The 21,516-nt window shown below is 35.1% G+C and overlaps 3 protein-coding genes across 3 annotated transcripts; 2 read left to right on the top strand and 1 right to left on the bottom strand.

Annotated features, from left to right (window-relative positions):
- Positions 1-2,097: 2,097 nt before the first annotated feature.
- On the top strand, positions 2,098-10,980 carry LOC110719059 (pentatricopeptide repeat-containing protein At5g61800-like; the record flags this gene model as incomplete). The annotated part of the gene is made up of 4 exons (XM_021897969.1): positions 2,098-3,754; positions 3,854-3,954; positions 9,558-9,632; positions 10,829-10,980. A coding segment is annotated over one exon (1,515 nt), but the record flags the coding sequence as incomplete, so codon positions are not given.
- LOC110719063 (O-acyltransferase WSD1-like) lies at positions 8,698-14,164 on the bottom strand. Its single transcript, XM_021897974.1, has 5 exons — positions 13,312-14,164; positions 12,618-13,193; positions 10,987-11,337; positions 9,898-10,035; positions 8,698-9,262 (listed from the first exon to the last, which is right to left on the bottom strand). Exons 1-5 carry the CDS (start codon positions 13,744-13,746, stop codon positions 9,116-9,118), a joined length of 1,647 nt encoding a protein of 548 aa, XP_021753666.1. The 5' UTR covers positions 13,747-14,164; the 3' UTR covers positions 8,698-9,115.
- Positions 14,165-18,069: 3,905 nt separating this feature from the next.
- LOC110719058 (zinc finger BED domain-containing protein RICESLEEPER 4-like) lies at positions 18,070-19,920 on the top strand. Its single transcript, XM_021897968.1, has 4 exons — positions 18,070-18,095; positions 18,179-18,307; positions 18,644-19,155; positions 19,352-19,920. The coding sequence occupies exons 1-4, from the start codon at positions 18,070-18,072 to the stop codon at positions 19,918-19,920; spliced, it is 1,236 nt and encodes a 411-aa protein (XP_021753660.1).
- The last annotated feature ends 1,596 nt before the right edge of the window (positions 19,921-21,516 follow it).

Here is a 21,516-nt window from a genome sequence, read left to right as displayed (position 1 = left end):
TGCTTTGACAATTAAAAGACAGATATTCTGGTTTGTCCTTTCGATTTTCACTCCGTTTCTATCCAGTTTTTAATGGTACAGAGCAGATTATAAAAGCAATAAGTAATTAGCTGCAGTAGGAGATGAGGCTGTTGTTGCTTACAATTTTAGTCTTAACTTATTCCGTTCAAAATATTTTTGCGAAATGTGCTGTAAATTGTCTCTGACTGATATGTTTGATTGTCTGCGATGCTTCTGTAAGCAAAAGTTGACTAAACTGTGAATTTTTGTTATTTTGGAGAAAAAGAAATTAGTATTGTTATATTCAATTACCTTGCTGCACATGTATGTCGTAAATCTGTTAAAACATCAGTTTATTCTATCATACTGCTACATTTTAGCGCGTTTTGCAGTTATCTGTTATAACTGTTATGATGTAGTAAGTGAAATTTTTTAAAATTGTTAGTCATGTTCCTTTCCACTATTTGGTTTATAGAATGGAAAATCATGCATACTTTTCTCAGAATAGTGAGTTTATTCAGTTTATCAAGTTGTCTTCGTATACACTAGACCACCACTACTAAAATTTCTGGCGATCTAGGTTTTTTTTTTTAACTAGACATAGTTATTGTCACTCCTAGGTGATGCCCTAGATTATTGTACAAACGCAAATTAAATAGAGTTATTGTTGAGATTAGTGTCTTTATAAAAGTAATGTATGTCATTTAAAATTTTATTTTATACACATAATTGAAGACCAAAATTCATTAGCCAAGATTTAAAAACCATAATTTTAGATTAGTCTTGATGTGGTCACAATCATGGTAATGGTTGTGGGCTGCTTTTGTTGCAAATGCGGAAGGTATGTGCCTATGTGGCTGTTGTGGCCTAGTATTTTGGTCACATTATCTCAAAGCACTTGGCATTTTAGTGTTGAGCATCTCTATGCCTCTAATAAAACAACACACCCAATAAATGTGAAGCAGGCTCAAGATTTCACCTTGCTCCTTGTTCTGGGCTTCTTTCAGCATGTTGGGGCTCGGCATGACCTTCAAGGGCTGTTCCATGCCTGGACCAGTCCTTTTTACTTGGTGACCTATTGCGGAACGGCCAGTAGATTATGGGCCGTGCTATATTCGCCCCTGTTGATCTGACTGGCACAAGGCCTTGTATGACACGACTCATTTCCTCTCTAGGTTCTTGTGTTGTCAGTAATATGTAACTAATTTACTAGATTATTGCAGGTATTTGCTTAAATACAATAAGTACATAGCTGAGTCATCTGTTAGTTTAAGGATGGTCGGATTATTTCTCCTGCTTGTTATTGTGAAAGTGTATTATGTCCCTTTTTTCACGGATGTCCATCCATAACTTAATAGTATATTAGTATGGCTCAATATGGAGTGGTTGTGCAACATAGAGTAGGCTGTGTAGATTAGTTCCGTGTCCAGTTACTTACACTCTTAAGAATTAAAATTTCCAAAATAAGAAGAGAGAGAGAGAGAGCATTGCAAAGTTTGCACCTATTATTATTTTGGTTGGATCTCGTTTAGTAATTAAGTAGCCTGCACTTAAGTTTGCACCTATTATTATTTTGGTTGGATCTCGTTTAGTAATTAGGTAGCCTGCACTTATTAATTCAGTACCCAATAGGTAAACATAAGAGGAGTTGGAGATCATGTTTCTTAATTGCTGTCTACCCTAGCTAGCCAATTACATTTGCTGTTAATACTGGACAATGTGGTTTCAGGTATGTCTTCGTTGATGTAACCAGACTTTGCTTTTTCTGTGTCGTAGAAGTGTCCAGTGCTGCATAATGATAGTAATAACCGTTGCTTGGGTCAAGATAGGGATGCAGCTTGCATTTTCTGTTTCATTCTTGTGTCAGACTACATATTGGAGATGGCAGCTGTTTGGCAGCAGTTATTCAGTGGTGGGAAGTTGACATCATAGTGAGCTTGAGTGCTTAATCTTTGGTGAAGAGTAACTCATCATCATAGTCTGTATCATGCAGAAAGGAAAATGGGGAATAACAAACAAGTGATCTTGTAAATGGCTAAACACTACATATTAAATTCATTGAGGCATTGTAAAACCTTTTCGCAGCTTCATCAAATTCATGCTCATGCTGTTACTACAGGCTTCCTCACTCGACAACCCTGTTTTCTGCTTCCAAACATTCTATGCACAATTGCCCGCCTTGCTGCTTCAAATTGTGTCCTAGCTCCTTCAAATAGGACAAACTATGCTATATCAGTGTTCAATCTTATCAGATCGCCAACCACTTTCTGCTACAATACAATGATGCGAATTCAGAACCTCTTTTCTTCACCTGCATTAGCCCTCATACTCTTCAAAGATATGCTTCGTTTTTCGATTCCTCCTGACTTTCACACTTATCCTTTTGCCATCAAAGCCTCTACTAATCTCCGAGTACCTTCAACTTCTGCTGCCCTTCATTCCCTTACCGTGAAATCTGGCTTCATTTCTGACATATACGTTCTCAATTCCATACTTCATGTCTATGCTAGGTTGGGCAGCCTCAGTGATGCTTGCTTGTTGTTTGAGGAAAGTACCCATAAAGATATTATATCATATAATGCATTGATTGATGGCTTTGTAAAGGCCGGAGACATTGAGACAGCACGTCTGCTCTTTGATAAAATGGCTATTCGTGATGCAGTCTCGTGGGGTACTCTGATTGCTGGGTATGCACATATGAAGGAATGCCAGGAAGCCATTGATCTCTTCAATATCTTGCTTGGTTCACCGTCTGGTATTCGTCCAGATAACATTGCTCTGGTTTCTGTTCTTTCTGCCTGTGCACAACTTGGAGATCTGGAGCAAGGTAGCGCAATTCATGATTCTTTAATCCGAAACAGGATTCGAGTGGATTCCTATTTATCGACTGGCTTGGTGGACTTGTATGCCAAGTGTGGCTATGTTGAGAATGCCATAAATATATTTGAATCAAGTCCTGACAAGAATTTGTTCACATGGAACGCTTTGTTGATGGGCCTTGCTGTACATGGCTACGGCAGAAAATGCTTGGATTATTTCTCCAGGATGATAAAGGAAGGAGTTCAACCTGATGGTGTCAGCGTCTTGGGAGTTTTGGTTGGATGCAGCCATGCAGGCCTAATAAATGAAGCACGTAAACTTTTTCAAAACATGGAGGCTATCTACGGTGTTCACCGAGAATTGAAGCACTATGGATGCATGGCTGATTTGTTTGGACGTGCTGGTTTAATTGGAGAAGCATTAGATATGATAGAACACATGCCGATTCAAGGTGATATCTATACCTGGGGAGCTTTGCTGGCTGGTTGCAGAAAACATGGTATGGTTGACATTGCTGAGGAAGCAGCTAAACATGTGCAGAAGTTGAACCCTGAAGATGGCGGTCTCTACTCAGTAATGGTGGATATTTATGCCACATCTGATATGTGGGATGATGTTGCCAAGATACGGAGTATCATAAGGAATAGAAGGCCCACGAAGAATGCTGCTTGTAGCTTGATCAAATTGCATGGCATTAATTATGAGTTTATAGCTGGTGATTATTTGCATCCTGAAACAGAGGAGATATATATGGCTTTGAGTTGTCTGTCAAATCATCAATTTGAAACTTGACCTCAACTTTAACAAATTATGGGAATGGTACAGTTTCCATTACCAGCATTAATTGTTTCCCTTTCATCTTTTTGGCCGCCAGTCAGACCTCAAATTCAAAATTCTTCATTCGACAGATTCAATGTACTCCAAAGTATACCAAGTATGTGTCATACAACATATCTTGCTTCGGAAAATGATCTATAAATGTCTAATGGTCAGTGTTTTCTCCATGACATTTATGGTTTGCTTTTGCTTTCAGCGTAGCAGGTTTTGTTCACACCATGTCTCCTACATTGAGCAAGTGGGAAATGAGAAGTCTTTTAAGCTGGATGCAATTTTAGAAGGATCATATGGGAACAGGTATTTTCACTGCTGATTCCTTTTTTATCGTTTCATTTATCACTCTCTGACCCCCACTCCCCTTCCACCACCTCAGCTGGGCATCTGGCGGCCAGAATGAAACTCAATAAAAGCATAATTATGATGGTGGATAAATGATGTAAAACAAGTGAAAATGGACCTAGTATAATTTGATAAAATTAGATATTGATTGGAAGTTGGTTTGCGATGTCTTGAATATATTGATTGTAGCAGGGTGCCCCTTGTAATGCATATTCCTCACAATTTATTAGCTTGCAGCATTACTTGCTGGAAAAATATTTTATTATTACTTTATTCTTTTGTTTGTCAAACTCTCTTACTGAGTTGTAGCTTTCATTCCAAACTTTAAACTACAGCAACTATCTGCATTGTTATTATTAATTTTCCCCCTGCATGTACCCCTTATATTTGTGCTTCGATTTAAGAATCCATCCTCTTTGTTGATGTCCTTGTAACTTTGTAAGCATGCTACATAGCTATAGTTAAATGAATTTTAGACTGCCAAACAAATTTCAAAATGTAAGGTGCTGGTGAGAGTGGAGTATCTAATATCTTTTGTTGAGAGAAATGCTTCTTAACATATATGCGAAATTCTTAGATTATTACTTCTTAACATGCTGCCTAGCTCTTATGACAATAGGCAAACTCAAGACTGGTACAAAAAAGGACACTTTACTGAAAAGAGCACGAAAGTGCCCTGTATCCATACTGTGCAAAATTATGCGTTATTTCTGTAGAGATGCTTCTTATTTGATATCTATACTCTTTGATAATTTATTTACTTGTAAGATTTTCTTAGTGCAATGGGCCTGACTTGGGAAGGCAACAACTTGAAGATCTCTTCTTTATTGTATTCCCTATCTTTAGACAACATAAATCTTTGGTGACATGACATAGTGGAAGGACTACTTTGCTTATTACTAATAGGGGCGAAGTTCGGCTTTGGTTTGGATATGGGAAAAGTCCAATCCAATTTGAAATAAGTTCCATTTTGGAACTTGAGCTCAATCCAATCCTGATTTCACCAAGTCCAGTTTGATCCAATTTGCTGTAGAACTAGCTAATTTGGATCCAATGCAAAAATCAAAATTAATAAAAGCTTCTCGTTATATTTCTTTGTTTATTTTTATCATACTGACCCATGAACCTTTTTTTTCCTTTATTAAAGAAATGAAAACTAATGCTTACAAACCTAAACATTAACCCACATGCCTTACATAAGTGTTAAAGACCTACATAACCATCTCAAGAATTAAATAAAAGTCATAAAATATAACAGCAAAATATATTTTGTTAAACAATAAACCAACATATTATAAATCTTACAAAATTAATTAATCACCAAAATATATTTTGTTAAACAATAAACCAACATATTATAAATCTTAAAAAATTAATTAATTTAATTATATCAGTTTGTTCGATTTATGGATCCAAACATTCTCAATCCGATCAGATTAATATATCTGATTTATGAAGTTTGAGTCCAATTTTAATCTGATTTGAATAATAGTCCAATCTGAATTACCAATTCATTTTGGATTTGATTTAAGTTTTAAGCTGAATGACTTTCACCTCTTGTACATAGTAAGCACTGCTGAATTGTTCAATGTATCCATGGATCATGAAGATTTTTGTCCAATAGTTCTAAGAGCTAAAGACTAGTGGAAAAATTGACAATCTTATCCGGAAATCAGAACAAAGAAGCGGATGGAATGGGAGTTAAATGAACCAGAATAACTCTCTTTTAATTGTCAAAGCAAATAGAAGCAAAGCCTCAGTGTGTCTTCCAGATGACAGACATGCTCCTAGATTTACAGGAAAACAAGAAAAAATAACTTACAATGCGTTAATTATAAAGCAGAGAACGATAATATCTTTACATTGACATACGTATATACCAATTATCCAAATAAATATGAAAATTTGAATGCACAAACACTCTCATTTACAATCTATCACTGCAAACAAAAATAAATGCACTAGTAAACTTAAATTTATTACTCCATTCCCTTTCTTCTTTTTAATCAAACTATATGTCAAATCTCACTTAGATCTAAATATTTCTAGGGCGGGTATGTTTTCATCATCATCTATGACTCCATTCCCTTTCTTCTCTTTCATCAAACTTGTAAGGGTTTTACCTTCCTTTTCCCTCCTATCCCTTTCTTGATATAATACCCTTTTCCTTTGTTTTTGCAAACGCCTCCTAACTATCACCCCAAAATTACACTTATAGTTTCCTCATTTCTACCCTCCTTACACAATCCATAGCTAATCCTATCCACCACCACAACCTTTTTCTTCGGTTCTTCTTTTGCTGCTCCTTAACACATTACCCCCAATTCAAGCATGTCTTAAATGAAAACAATAGTACACCATATCTACTCTTAATGAGGCCGAGCCATTTTATAGTCAATTCGAGTAAACTTGATATGGTTTATTGCTGTTAAAGTAAAATTAAGCTTGAACGAGCTTTGAAAATTCTTGTTTGAACATGGCTCATGTAGAGTTTTGCTTCTTCGTGTTTTTTTCACAAACGTGCTCTTTTTAATTTAAGATTCATCTCCAGCTTGATAAAATAAAGGAAATTTTGTCGGAAAAAACCATTTATAACAACTTTTTTGTTGGAAAAAACCTTATAAAATTTTTTTGGCAACTAAAAACCAGATTTAAGGGTTTGTTTGACATCGCTGTGGTTTTCTGTTTTTTGGTTTTTTGTTTTTCAAATCATATGCTATATATCATATAATGAATCAAAAATTAGTCAAACAATTTAAAATCCATGATAATTTTGAAAACTGACAACAAAAAGGTGGAAACACCTTTTTATCTTGTTTCCTGTTTTTGTTTTTTTTGTTTTCAAAAAAATAGATACTAAAACCAAAAAACGATGCCAAACAAGCCCTAAATTTTTTTTGTTGAGGACAACTTGAGATCTTTAATCACTCAATTAACCTCTAATTTCCCCTTAATTCTTCTAATTACTCATAACTCTCACTAAACTATGTAATAATTAAGTTAATTTCGACTATTTAATAATTAAGTTAATTTATAAATTAAAAAAAAAAAAAAAAACAAAACCACCCTCACCACCACCAGCCAGCCACCCTCTCCTTCTCCCCCTCCCATGGCAGCAGCCCCCTCCCCCATCCCCAGCCGTTGCCTAGAACCCCCCACCCCCGCCGACCAACCTCCACCGCTGAACCAACACCCTCCCTTTCCCCTTTACCCTCGCCGCGACCACCCTCCTAAACCCTAACCCAAAAATTCCACGTTCACTATCTCTCTTTATTCTCCATTGAAGGGTACTCTGAATTCTCCATTGAAGTGCCTGGTAAGCTTTCTCTCCTCTGAACCAGTTTATGAGGTAATTCTCTCTCCCTTTTTTTTTCCTGATAATCATTAAACGTCAATTTCACAATGATTAAATAGTTTGGTCGGCGGGGGTTGGTTCAGCGGTGGAGGTTGGTTGGCGACTTGGTGGGGGTGGGGGGTTCTAGACAGCGGCTGGGGATGGGGGAGGGGCCGGGGCTGCTGCCATGGGAGGGGGAGAAGAAGAGGGTGGCTAGCTGGTGGTGGTGAGGGTGGTTTTTGTTTTTGTTTTTTTTTTTTTTTAATTTATAAATTAACTTAATTATTACATAGTTTAGTGAGAGTTATGAGTAATTAGAAGAATTAAGGGAAGATTAGAGGTTAATTGAGTGATTAGAGATCTCAGGTTGTCCTCAACAAAAAAAAAATTATAATCTGGTTTTTAGTTGCCAAAATTTTTTTATAAGGTTTTTTCCATCAAAAAAGTTGTTATAAATGGTTTTTTTTGACAAAATTTCCTAAAATAACTGACCCTTAGATTACCTTAAATACAATACTCTAAAGTATCTATACAAGTATCTAATTTAATTCAAGTTCTGTTTTTTTAGAATCACTTTTGTGAAAAGGGCCATACTGCCCAAATATTCATGTGTAATGAAACCTTTGATTTAGAATATAAATAGATACTAGAGTTATTTGAAATGTTGATTTTTTATTTTCTGAGATTGAACATTATTTAATCTAGCTATACTCCAACATTTGTCTGCTTACAAACGCACTTAAGCGGGTTGCTCATAAACGTTGACGAGTCTAACATGAAGTTATCTGAGCTTGGCTTTTTTTTTAACAAAAAATGAAATTCAAATTTTTATTCAAGGTTGTTTATAAACTTAACAAATGTGTATTGACTGAGCTTTGACCAATTGCTGCTCTAAGCTGGATTTTGATTGAAGCTGTAATTAGCAAGTAATTAAGAGATTATAAGCTGCATTTGATGAATGGAAAAAAATATAACAGGAACCAGGATGACTTTGTATTATCTAATTAATAGTCGGCGTTATCATCCACTCTTCAGAGGTAGAGTTCTCCCCTAGAAAAAAAGGAAAGCACAACTTTCTAGAATCACAAAAACTATTCTCTTCGTTTTATTACAGCTTTTTGACCGGCTGGCCTACTCTTCACTCGACTTTTTAACAAACTTCTGACTAATTCCTTGCTTATCCTTGTAACTGTTTTTTGTGATAATACATTATCAACTTCCAATTACTGCTTTGCATTTACCCTTTGTCATAGAAGTAATGAGAGGTTGGGAGAGGGGGTAGTTTGATTCCTTGCACTGAGGCTTGTTCGTAAGTGGTTCATGAGCGTATCGGCTCATTTGCACCCCTACTCCATGGATGTGGAGCAAGCTGTTTTCAAGCGTATCGGCTCATTTGCACCCCTACTCCATGGATGTGTGGCAAGCTGTTTTCATTGGTATGTGTGTTCGGAAATTATCTAGATGAATGTGAATTTAGTTTCCATTTTTGACAAATTTCTTCATTTGAGAACCAATGCAGAATGTATAATAGAAATAATCAATTCCATGCAAAAATATGATAAAAAAGTAAAGTTTTAACAAAATGAAACAGTCTATCATTTTCTTTTGCTTCTGTTTTCGATGAAAAAGATTCAATCTTCCTTCCAACGCCCACTGCAATCTTCAATGTCCGCAAAAACAGCCTGATTATTCAATAATGATGAAGTATAATAAAATCCTCCTTTGCCAGAATAAAGTCATCTTGTCAGAGTACAATCAAATCTAACTTCTCGGTACAATCCATGTTTAGGGATTCTTAACGGATGCCTTGTAAATCAGCTGAAAAGCATCCTCTATGCATGAGTTGAACTTCTGCACGTCTATATAGCCTTTTTCAACGCCTACTGCAATCCTCAATGTCCGCATGTAACTCAAAACTGTTATTGTTAGGCTCTGCAAGTTTGTAAAATCATCAGTGCAACATCAAGATTTGTTTGTAAATTCTTTTTACAGTGCCTTTATATTTGTGTATTATTTGTGGGTAAAGTGGAATAAATCTTATAAATATATACTATTGTTTAAGTGTAATGATAATGGGAACTCTAGGTAGCTTTGATATTAAGGAAATAATTTGTCTGTCTGATTCCAACTGAAACAGTTGTACTACTTTGTGTGATACATGATCATTGTGATGTGGGTTATTCCAGCACCTTAGACGATTTTTACTGATATACTATGGAAATTGAAGGGTCTTTTTACAGGTGGCGTGGAAGGACCCTAATTAGCTGCGACGCTGGAAGTGAAATGGAAAATGCATATTAAGGTATAAAATTTATTGCTTGTTTAAGCTTCTTGGAAAGAGAGTGAATGTGATGCGTTGTACTCAGTATAGTGCAGTTATGAACCCCCCCCCCCTCCCCACCCCTTCCTGCGGCTAGCACAATCAGTTGCGTAAGATTCTCTAAATAGAATTAGAATTGTTTCCAGTGTGTTATTTTCTATGCTTTGTTATATCAGTTTTTCTGAAATCCAGTAGCACAAAATATGAATCCGGCATTCTGTTTCCCCTCTTTCTCTGTGTAGCTTACCTGAGGAACACTAACGACCATGAAATACATGCCTTTGCATGGTTGATTTGCTAAGGCCATTTTTTCAATTGGACCAATCATATTTGAGATTGTCATGGTTGATTTCTGCAGTGTACTATGGATAAATCCAGCTGCTGCCTGAAAAGAAAAATGGTCACACCTTTAAAATAATTCTTTCAGTGTAGTTCAAATTTGATAGGCTGGAAATGGAAACACGTCATTATAATATGATTAGGGAGGGAGAAGGGGTGGGGTGGGGGGAGCAGCAGATAAAAACTAAAGAATCTTATGCAGACTGCCCAAGTTCCTAAGTGGTGCCTATAACAATGCATACTTTTTATCATTAGGCATTGCTGCATTAGTTTGATTTCCTGAAAAATCTAGTCACCTTTGTGCCATTGTACCTAATGTAATTGCCTTTTTGGATTTAAGGTGTTCACACATTGTCAACTATTTTCTGCTTGATTTTTAGAGCGTTCTTGATTTTATAGCATGACAAAATGTTAGGGTAATGATATGTTTTAAGTGGAGTTTTTCATAAATATGATGTCATGTGAAAGTTTATGAGTGTTAGTTGTAATGAAATTAATAAAAGATTAAGAGCATGTTGATGATGGAGATGCATTACTGTGCATTAAGCTAGGGCATGACCTACATAATAGAAAATAATCTTTCCGTTTCCTTAATCTATGACTTTATAGCAAATTAATGAATGGCTTATGTTATGCTGTTTGTCAGGAGGAAGACATATTTAACTAAAAAAATGGTTGGATTCTTTTGCCTGTATATTGCTCTAGTTGTTTGCTGTTAATGAGCAGTCTATAAAGTGCTTCTCTCTTATGTAACTCTATGTGTTCAGCAGAATAAAGCTTTGACATGTAAATTGACTACCCATGGAAGCTTTAACTCTTTTTAGTTCCTATTTTTGCAGCTTGATGTCATCAAGCTGATGTTGAATTTCATTTTCAGAAAGACATTGCTTGATCTGTGACTGGAATTTTTGTTGTTAAGGAATATGATCATTAGCATTTAGCATAGTTACAGAACAATTTGAACAAGACAGCATTAACATAGTGAAGTTAGACGCACCTCAGGGCCTCTGCATTTCCTTAAAAGCTCCAGGCTCTGACCAGTGAGATAAACTGCCAAAGAATTTCTCTTCCTCTTAATGATTTTCTGTGCTTCAGAGATAAATTCGAGGGGGTTGGAAGAATTATTAATTAATTCAGGTAATGCGACATGCATAAATGCAAACTGGTTTCCCCATTTCGAATCTGAGTCAGCTTTAACCATTTCATCAACAGACTTGTAACCATTGATGTTTCGAGTGTTGAGCAGCACTAATGCTGTTGATTCGGAATTGCTGAATCCTTTTCCTGTTGATTGCATATATAATCGAGTCCCAAGGAAGATTATGCCAGTAATCACATCATTTATTGTCTGCAGGAGTAGATTCATAGTGTTAGAGTTGCATCATTTTATCTTTAGTCCTTTTCAAGATAGGCATTCACTCTTCACCAAAAAAAAAAAAAAAAAAAAAAAAAGATAGGCATTCGCTATAAAAAAAGTTTTCTTATTCCATACTTACTATCAGAAAATATGTTTACTTATAACATTGAAATACTGATATATTACTTGGACTTAATGCCAACATTAGAATGGATTATGCTTAATAACTTCTATTACTGCCGTGCCGTTTTCTTTTTCCTGCACTATTACTATGGTAAACTAGTATGATTAAGTTTAATATGAGTTTCGTTAAATTTTGATTACCCTTGTTACATTAGGCTATTTTGGTCCAGCCTATATTGTTTATTAGGTTAGTTTCCGTGCCATGTACGGTAATTTTCAATAACTATCATTAAACTATGATTATAATATGTTTTTTTTATAAACATTCTAAATATATAGTTGACAAATTTTGATTATAATAAAGGATTACAAAAGATATTTTAGATATAAAATGATGTAGAATAATTAAAATTATGTTAATAATTTTTTTATAGCTATATAAATATTTGTGTTAAACATATGTCATATCTTTTTTCATTTTAAGTAATTATATTGTATAAGATTAGGGAATTATTTTTGTATAAGATTTGTTTGTTTAATTGAATTTCATTCACCAAAAAAAAAAAAAAACAAAACAAACTAAGGACACACCAGTAGATGACACGTGTCATTACTGGTGTGTCTTTTAGTATATTGTTATTGATTGATTGTGGTACTATGTTCTGATTGCATTAGAAAGATTTTTATACTTCCTCCGTTTCTTTTTAGTTGCAGTACTTTTCAAGAATGGAAATTTCAAATTATTTACGTCACTTTCCTTTTTAGTTAATAAAATCTCTCTATTGCATTCCTATCACATGGTCCATTTTTTTTTATTATCTTTATCTTTTTCATCTCCAAAAATTGCCTAGTAATCTGCAATTTTCAAAGTGATACAACTAAAAAAACGGAGGAAGTGTAAATCATTATACAATTAGAAAGGTTTCTAATTTATGTAAAATTGTACTCTGCATACCTGTCTATTGTTTAAAGTGCATAATTAAATGTAATTAACAGATGCATTTGAGGAAACTTTTAAATGTTTTATATGCTGCAACAACACAACGTCCATCCAACACCACCTCCCCCCCCCCCCCCTCTCCGGTTTCAGAAAAATTATTAGGCAAACAGATATACAACTTCTACAAATCAAGTAAAGAAAATCTTACCACTCCTATCGCTGTTTTGATTTGTCTGATTTGATCCAGGGACAATGCTACTGTAGAGATCTGTACTGGATGGAATTCCACGCCCTCATCCCCAGACCTAATTGGTGTTCTATCATCAGCAATTAAACTGCACTTCAGAACACTCAATCCATAATCTAAGGTTGTATTGTAGATTGCTGAAATGGTTTTTGGCAAACAGCCTACTTCATCCGCAGCTTTACTGTTAGCTTCTGAGCTTGATTTTACTGATGGGAAGGTTAATGGAAGGGAAGGATTATCCGCTCGTTTCATACAGGAAAGAAGTGCTCCCATTAGAGAGAAGCCATCACCGAGCGCATGGTGAAGCTTGAAGATGATGTTTCCAGCTGCTTTGGTTGTCGGGTACTTAATGATGTGAACTTCCCATAACGGCTGGTCTTTTGGTAATGGCTTCATAGCAATCTCAGTTATATATTTGTCAAAATAGTCATCATATTCTTCTAATGACAAGCCCTCTGGGAAGCTGGGAATATGAAGATGCTCTGGAATGTTCACCTCCACCCTTTTCCATTGTTTTACACCTGTTTTATCAAATACCTGTTTTATATTCAACATCAATTCAAAAAATTAGTTATAATTGTCTGAAACTCGGAAAATCTGGATATTTTGATGTCAAGGTGGTCAGCAAGAAACAGAGACCATGATTATGAATTACCATAATGGATGAAAATCTTGGATTGATGGGAAGGAAGAGATCCTGAAGTAATGATAGTGCGCAGGAATCGTCAATGGGATATTCAGATTCCAGTATTGATAGGACGCGAACTGATAAGGTATTGCTATTGAAGTACTGTCCTGTAGGAGACACAGGTTCATCTCCCACATCCTCTTTATAGCCTGTTTTTATTTTGAACCTTGAATCCATTTTTCTCGGCTGTAAAACAGGTGAACCGCTATGTAAAATACCGGGTTCGGCTGTCTTTCGAGTTTTGGTTTCGGAAGCTGGTGGTGTTGCTAGTAGTAGCAGTATTTGGCTCAGGGAGTATGCAAGGGAGATGAGTTCTTTGTGGAGCTTATGAGGTGAAGGTTGAGGACTTGAAGATAACCTTCCCTCAATTTTGTGTACATTTATATTGAACTTGTATTGCATTTATGAAAGTTAAATGGGAGTTGAAACCATTATTGAAGCCGTTGAAGTTGAAACCATTATTGCAGCTGTCCATGTATGGTTAAAATTTCAACTTTTTTCGTGACTAATTCAATAGGAGGCTATTTATCTTTCTTACGGCCGTGCAGTTGACTCCCATCCTATTATGTATTGTCCTGTGATCTTCACTGATGATACGAATCTGTGCATTTTTTTGTTTTTGAGTGGAATAATGGTGTCAGTAAGTGTAAAGAAAGTTCAGTTATGGAGGAAGATGATATGGTGTCGAGGGAAGTGAAATATCGTGTTTTTCTCCATTCGTTAACATAGCAACATTTATCAAGTGGCAATTTAGTATTTAACTTGAACAAATATACAGTTTAACTGGCAGTTTTGTATTTAATTAATAACAAAACTTTTCCTGTTTGTTTTTAAATGCATCATTTTAACTTTTGCACTATTCATATACCATCACTTTTTTTTTTTTTTTTTTAATATTATAAAATAAGTGTTACGAAGTACTATCTAATAAATGATTAGATTAATAACAATGTCTATTTTTATATTTTTAATTTTGGTATAATTTTTACTAATAGACAATTAAAAACAGTTATGTCTCGACAAATGAGTTGGTCAAATTAATGATTTTAAAAAAGAGTGATTATACAGTTTAACGGATTGAATGTAGTCTATAACGGGGGACAATTGACTAGATTGGTAAATAAAAATGACCTCTAACGTCAATTGGGTAAAAAATTAACTCCGACGAAAATTTGGTACAAAAAGTTGTCGCTAGGGTCATATTTTTTTTTTTTTTTTTTTTTTTTTTTTTTTAATTGGCTCTACAGAGGCAGGTTCAGTGAAAAAGTTGATCAAAGCTATAGTTATTCACATGAATTTTCCCTGCATTGGAACTTTGGAGCACTTTTTGCACAAAACAATTCTGATGTTGAATTACCAATATTCTCTATTCTAAATTTCTAATCTTTTGTTGATTGAACAAATCACTTTATTCTATTAAATCAGATGGTGGCAATTCGGGTTGTGTTTAGAAACTATCAAAAATAGTATAAAACTGAATATTATTACGAAATATGAAATTTAGGTCAAATCTGGTCGAATTCGGATTGTTCAAGTTTTGGATCAGGTCGAGTTTGGGTTTCTCTCAATAACTTTGGGTCAGGTTATCAGGTCGGGTTAGGAATTGCCAGCCCTAAGATTAATTGTGATAGCTAACAAAACTTCAACATCATTAATTATTCCTTTTATCAGTGTTATTTTAACTAATTAGTTTGTCATTTCAAATAATCAACGCTACTTGATATTATTGGAATCATAGTCATTCAAAAATATATTAGTACGACAATAATATTAATGATAAAGCAATTGGGGGATAAGACTTGTGACTCTTTGAAACAGAAATGCTTCTAATAAAGTCAAAGGATTACATACTTTAATAGCAAAAAGTGGAGATTTGTAACGTAAATCATCAACCATGTAAATCTCCATGGATGATATTACTTGCTCAACCGTGATAGTTGACAGCTTGCTTCAACTAGCATATGGTAGTTGGCCAGTAACAGAAGGACTGAACACTATAAATCACCAATATTTAATGCCGTCATCCTGGAATAATAGTGATAGAGCAATGAATGCAGTTAAGGGACGATTATGTTTATTTATTTTGTTAAATTTTTTTTTTTTCTCAGCAATATTTGTGTGTCACCGGCTAACACACGAGTAATTTTCCTGACCAACTGAGTAACCCATGATCGGCCGAGTAACCTCTGACCAAGTAATCAAGTATCCCCTGACTGACCAAGTAACCCGTGACTAAGTAACGTCGACCATTCTTTAAAAAAAAAAAAAAATGTGGTTAGCCACACGGTGTGACCAGCCAGCCACATATGAAAGTGTTTTTTTTTTTTTTTTTTTTTTTTTTTTTTTTTTTTTTTTTTTTAAGTATACCTTATGTCTCAAAATAACTGGCACAGTCAACTTTGCACACATATTGATGCACTAATTTGACTTTATCTTTATATAATTAAATATTATTGTACATTATTTAAAATATTATATCATGAAACTTTATATATATATATATATATATATATATATATATATTTATTTGAGGGGAAACATGAAACTTTATATAAATACCTATAGAACAAGATATTTTATGATAAAATATGTTTTTATAATGTTAGTATACATGAATAGTGGAAAAAGTGAAATATCCTACTTATTCTGGGACGGAGGGAGTAGTGAGAAGTACTTTATTGCATCGACATCTCTAATAGATCAGATTAATACAATGTACTCCCTCCGTGTTTAAACGAGTGTTATACTTTGACTGGCACATAGTTTTAGGCAATTTAATTAATTTAAATATAATAAGAGATATGTGGGGTAATTAGAGATTTGGAGTATTAAAAAATTATAAAAGAAAGATAGTGGGGTTAATAATTTATTAAAAGGTAATGAATGTGAGAAGAAATAAATAATAAAAAAAAGTTGTAGTGGGTTTGGGTGGGGACCATGACAGGAGAAATGTATAATATTAAAATGTAATCCCTCTGTGTTTTTAATAAGTGTTAAACTTTAACCGGCACATATTTTTGGCAATCTAATTAACTTAAATAAAATAAGAAACAAGTGGGGGGTAATTGGAGTATTAAAAATAAAATAAGAAGCAATTGGGGGTAATTGGAGTATTAAAAAATTGTAAAAAAAAGATAGTAGGAAAGTGACGATTGTGAAAGGAAAAAATAATTAAAAAAAAATAGTAGTGAGTTTGGGTGGAGACCATGAAAGGAGAAAGATATAATATTAAACAAAAACAAACCAACCTTTGCTTCTTTCTCCCAAAATGGACCAACCTTTAAATCTTCTCAAAATAAACACAAGTCTGTATTTTTTCTCCCGTAGTGAACCTAACAGATCACTTGACCTGTTATATCAGGTTGCAATCCACGTGTCATATCCCCATTGGTTAACTTTTTTATATATATATAAATTTTTTTGATAATTAACAAAAATTATTTATTTTAAAATTTTGATGACTAAAAAAAAAAACACCCTCCCATTTCCCGCCACTGTCTGGCTGTCCGCCCTCCCTCCCCACCACGACCACCAGTCACCCCTCACCTGACGGCAACCGGCGCCCAACCCATTCCCCTGGCTCCGGTGACCCCCCTCTCTTTCCCCCACCCTCCATGAAACCACTCAATGCTATCCCAAAATAACCCCACATACACTACTTACACTACCCATCACCCTCAAAAACCACCACATCCACCACGAAAACCAACAAAAAAATCCTAACCATCTCCATAAACACCCCCAACCACCCTCATAAATAACCCACAAAAGAAAAACAACCAAAAAACTAGATTTACGGTAGTGGATGCTGGTCGGGATTGCGCGGCTGCTTGCGGTGGTCGGAAGTGGTGGCGATATGCTGGAGGTTGGCGTGGTCAGGTGGTCAGATGCTTGCGTGAGAATAGAGGGAGTAAGGAAGTTGTGCGGTTTGGTGATGGCGAGAAAAGCAGGGGGGTGAAGGAGTAGTGGGAGTTGGCTGAAGTTGTTGATAGGTGTGGTTGGTGGTGAGTAGGCCTGGTTATTGGGTAGGGCTACCAATGGCAAAAGGGTCGGGCCTAATACTAAAGGGCTTTGACCCTTTAATTTTTTAATGGACAGGGCTTTTATAGGGTCTTATTTTATAGGGCTTTTATAGGGTCTTATTTTATAACCCAATAATTTAAGAATTAAAATAAGAAGCCCAATAATAATGGTAAGGGTCAGCCACTCAGCCCTTACTTCCATTTTCTCTCTCTTCTCCTCTGTTCTTCCGCCCATCTTTCTCTCTCCTCCATTGAAGTGCACTCAGAGTTCTCCATTGAAGTCGTTTCTCAGCTTCTCAAGTATCATCATTTTCTCTCTCTTAATCTGTTCTTCAATTTTAATATCTGATTGAAGATCTGGTTTAGGTTATATAGGATGATATAATTATAAAATTTGTAATTTAATATCTGATTGAAGATCTGGTTAAGATTTTGAGAATTGCTATTGTTTGATTAGCTACTGATATGCATAATTCTTGAAATTTGATTTTTTTTTTTTACTTGATTTTAGTTTTAGAGAATCATGATTGCCTGCGGATTCGATTTAATTTTTATGAAAATTTGATGAATTTGGATATGATGTGATCGAATCAAATTGGATGCATATCCTCTACAATTGGAAAATTTTGATATTCGATTTTACACTACTTGATTTACACTACTTGACTTTAGATTATTTTTTTTCGTCGAAAATGGTAAAACAATGGAGACTGCTAAATTGGGGGAAAAGTAATTTTCAATTCTCGCCATTGGGTTTCGCCTTTGGCGCCGAATACTGTTGAGGCTTACTTAAGCTTGGAGAGTGATAAAAGGATTGTGGGTAATTTTGCCACTTATGAGTCTCCTGTTCTTGGTGTTGCTAATGTTGATTCTCTTAAACAGTTGAGGCGGTCTCGTCCCAAGAAGGCTCGTCCTCAGGTTGATTTATTTTGGTGTTTTTTGTATGATTTAATTATAATTTGGGAGTTTTTTTTGCTTGATTTGATATTTGCTTGATTTGATTATAGTAGTATAAGAATTGACTAAACTAGCATGATTATAGAACGAGAAAGCAAATGTGGTTCAATTGTGTTGTTATTTGATGCCATTATTGATTACTTTCCCCGCTCTCTTTTAATTGCAATGCGGGGGATGCACATTTTTGTGAGAAAGGATAGGGAGTTAAAAAGAGGACCTATGAGTTGACTGTTAAGGTTCAGTGTAGTTGTGATAAGAGCTTAGCTTTGTAAAAACTCCCATTAACTGTTGGTAATCTTTCTAAGCTTGCAATTGTGCAGTGTGTTCCTTAATATGGATGATGATAATACTACTACTACTTCTACGGAACGTGATGATGGATATAATGAATACATCACTCCGCAACGAAAGAGAAAGAAGAGGTCTAAAATTTGGAGAGAGCTTATTGAAGGGAAGAATGTTCAAGGTGAGAGAACTGTTACATGTGTACATTGTAATTCTATTTTATCTATACATCGTGATAGTGGTACATCTCATTTGAAGCGTCATTTAGAGAGTTGTGCAAATAGGCCTCTAGGACTTACATTTGAGGAAGATAGTGATGAAGAAAATATTTTTTTTGACATGAATGAACTTCGAAAAGAGATTCTTAATTTCAATGTTGAGGGAGGTCATTCATTCACTATGGTTGAAGAACAAGGATTTAGGAGAATGATGAAAAGAGCTACCCCTAAGTTTAAACCATTTGGCCGTGCAACCACAAAGAGAGATTTATTGAAGGCTTATGTATTGGAGAGGGATAAATTGAAAGATTTGTTGTCTAATGTTTCGGGTAGAATTTGTTTAACAACCGATAATTGGAAATCAAATCATACTTAGACAACATTTCATTCGTGTCACTTCTCACTTTGTTGATGATTCTTGGAAACTTCGTAAAAAAATTCTTAGGTTTAGGGCCTTGGCTCCTCCATATGATGGGGTAAGTATTGCTAATGAGATTTGTATGTTTCTTTGCCAATGGAAATTAGATGATAGGATACTCTCTATCACTGTTGATAATGCAACTTATAATGATGCAATGATATCTTGTTTGAAGAGACGTCTTGTTCCTAGAGGAGGGTTAAGTTGTGGTGAGACATTGTTTCATGTGCGGTGTTGTGCCCATATTATTAATCTTATTGTGCAAAAAGGATTGACTTGTATTAGTGGAATTTTGGATAAAATTCGTTCATTTATAAAGTTGATCATCAAATCTTCTCATAGAAGTGAAGAATTCTATGATTGTGTAGAGAAGATATTTCACCTTAATGTAAAAAGGAAATTGAACCTTGATATGCATGTTCGTTGGAATTCCACGTATAAAATGCTTGGCACTTATCTTTACTTCAAAGATGCTTTTCTTCACTTGATATCTAGTCATGCTTCATTTCAATCATATATTCCTTTAGAGGATGAGTGGGAAAAAGTAAGCGTGATTCACAATTTATTGGAGTTGTTTTATGAGGTTACTTGTATGTTTTCGGCAGTGAATTATCCTACTTCTAATGTGTATTTTAAAGGTGCATGGATGGTGCATCGCCATTTGCTTGAGGCATAGAAAGGTCCTTATGATTATTTAAAGGAAATGGTGAAACCAATTCTTGAAAAATTTGATAAGTATTGGTCGGATTACAATTTGTACTTGTCATGTGCCGCCATTCTTGATCCGAGGTACAAAGTGAAATTTGTAAAATATTGTTTTAAGTAAGTTATATGGAAGTGTAGAGGTCTCAAGACGAATTAACTTGTGTTGGGAACTATGAAGTCAATGTTTGAGGACTATAAGTTGCAATATGCTAGTAGTTCACCTAGTGTAGTTGCTCCTTCTCCTCCTAGTACTTCCGGAGCTAGAAACTACTTTGATGATTATGACCATTTGGTCGGTACTAGTGCAAAATCTCAAGTAGGAAAGTCACAACTTGAGATATACCTAGATGATGATGCTTTAGATCTCAATTTACAATTAGATATTTTGGAGTTTTGGCATCAAAGTTCTGTTAGGTATCTTGTGGTATCTAAGATGGCATGAGATTTGTTGACTATACCTGTAAATAATGTAGCTTCGGAGTCTGCTTTTAGTATTAAAGGAAAGACTGTTTTGGCATCGCGAAGTTCATTAAAGCCAAAAACAATTCAAGCTTTAGTATGTATGCCAGATTGGCATTGTGAAAACAATCAAGTAGAGGTTGCTAGTGAACTTTAAGATGAAATCATTGAAGAAGAAGAGGATGATGATGCAGACCCTTTCTACTAGGTAATATTCTCCTGTTCATTTCTCTACTTATATTTCTGTTTTTAGTGCCACTGCATGCTATTCTTGACCCCTGATAATGATTTTGCTGGAAAGGATGCCAATAACCGTTGTTCTGTTATGCTGTATTGCCTATATATACTCTTATTTTTGGCAATGTTGCTGGTTTTGTACATAAGCCTTGCTGGTTCTGCTGATGGCTGCTTCTGTTCTCTAGTGGTTTCTTCCCTTCCCTGCTACGTATGCTCTCCCTGCTACGAACTGCTACAAACATTAAATATGAATGTATATGGCTAAAGTTGCCCTTAGATATACATTATACTTAAAAGGATTTCAGACAAGCTGTAGTCTGGTTTGATGTAGTCGATGATCTTAGCTTTGATGAGCTTAGAAGCATTACTATTGTTTCAGGGACGTTCTTATGTTTAGTTTGCTTACTTTCTGTAAATTCTGTTTTTGCTGTACTTGGTGGCAGTCCTCACTCCTCAGCTCTCAGTTAGTAATGCTGATGCAGCCTTTTGGGGTTTTATATGATGTTCTCTATTTTCTTACCTTGTAACTTCTTCGATGCCATGGACCTCTATCCAACCGTCAACCTGGCTAAAGCTACTGCATCTACATGAGAAAGAGTAGCTGTGTTAGCTCCTTTGTTTTGAGTAGTGATCAAACAAAACCAGAACCCTTTTTTACTGTAGTTTCAACTTTTATGTTATCTTTCGAGTTTATTGTTGTTGCCTCAAGTTTTGAAATTGAACTTCGTATCTTTAAAAGTCATGTACACTTGCTATTTGCACCGATGAATTTATTCATAGTTGTGATTTTGTGGTTGTTTCTAATTGGTAGTGTGTTGAAAACTCTGCTGTTTGAACTAGGTTGCATCAAGAAACTAGAATTTTTAAACCC

Source organism: Chenopodium quinoa, unplaced genomic scaffold (genome assembly GCF_001683475.1).
Source record: "Chenopodium quinoa cultivar QQ74 unplaced genomic scaffold, ASM168347v1, whole genome shotgun sequence".
In the NCBI taxonomy this organism is placed as follows: Eukaryota; Viridiplantae; Streptophyta; class Magnoliopsida; order Caryophyllales; family Amaranthaceae; genus Chenopodium; species Chenopodium quinoa.
This window is presented reverse-complemented; position numbering and strand designations above follow the sequence as displayed.

Coding starts and splice junctions, on each gene's coding strand:
- LOC110719063 (XM_021897974.1), bottom strand. CDS start 13,746: ATGCAATACAAGTTCAATATAAATGTACACAAAATTGAGGGAAGGTTA. Junction 13,194..13,311: donor CAAGATTTTCATCCATTATG/GTAATTCATAAT, acceptor AATATAAAACAG/GTATTTGATAAAACAGGTGT. Junction 10,036..10,986: donor GGAAATGCAGAGGCCCTGAG/GTGCGTCTAACT, acceptor TTTTCTTTTCAG/GCAGCAGCTGGATTTATCCA.
- LOC110719058 (XM_021897968.1), top strand. CDS start 18,070: ATGGAGACTGCTAAATTGGGGGAAAA. Junction 18,096..18,178: donor ACTGCTAAATTGGGGGAAAA/GTAATTTTCAAT, acceptor GAGTGATAAAAG/GATTGTGGGTAATTTTGCCA. Junction 18,308..18,643: donor GATTTATTTTGGTGTTTTTT/GTATGATTTAAT, acceptor GCAATTGTGCAG/TGTGTTCCTTAATATGGATG.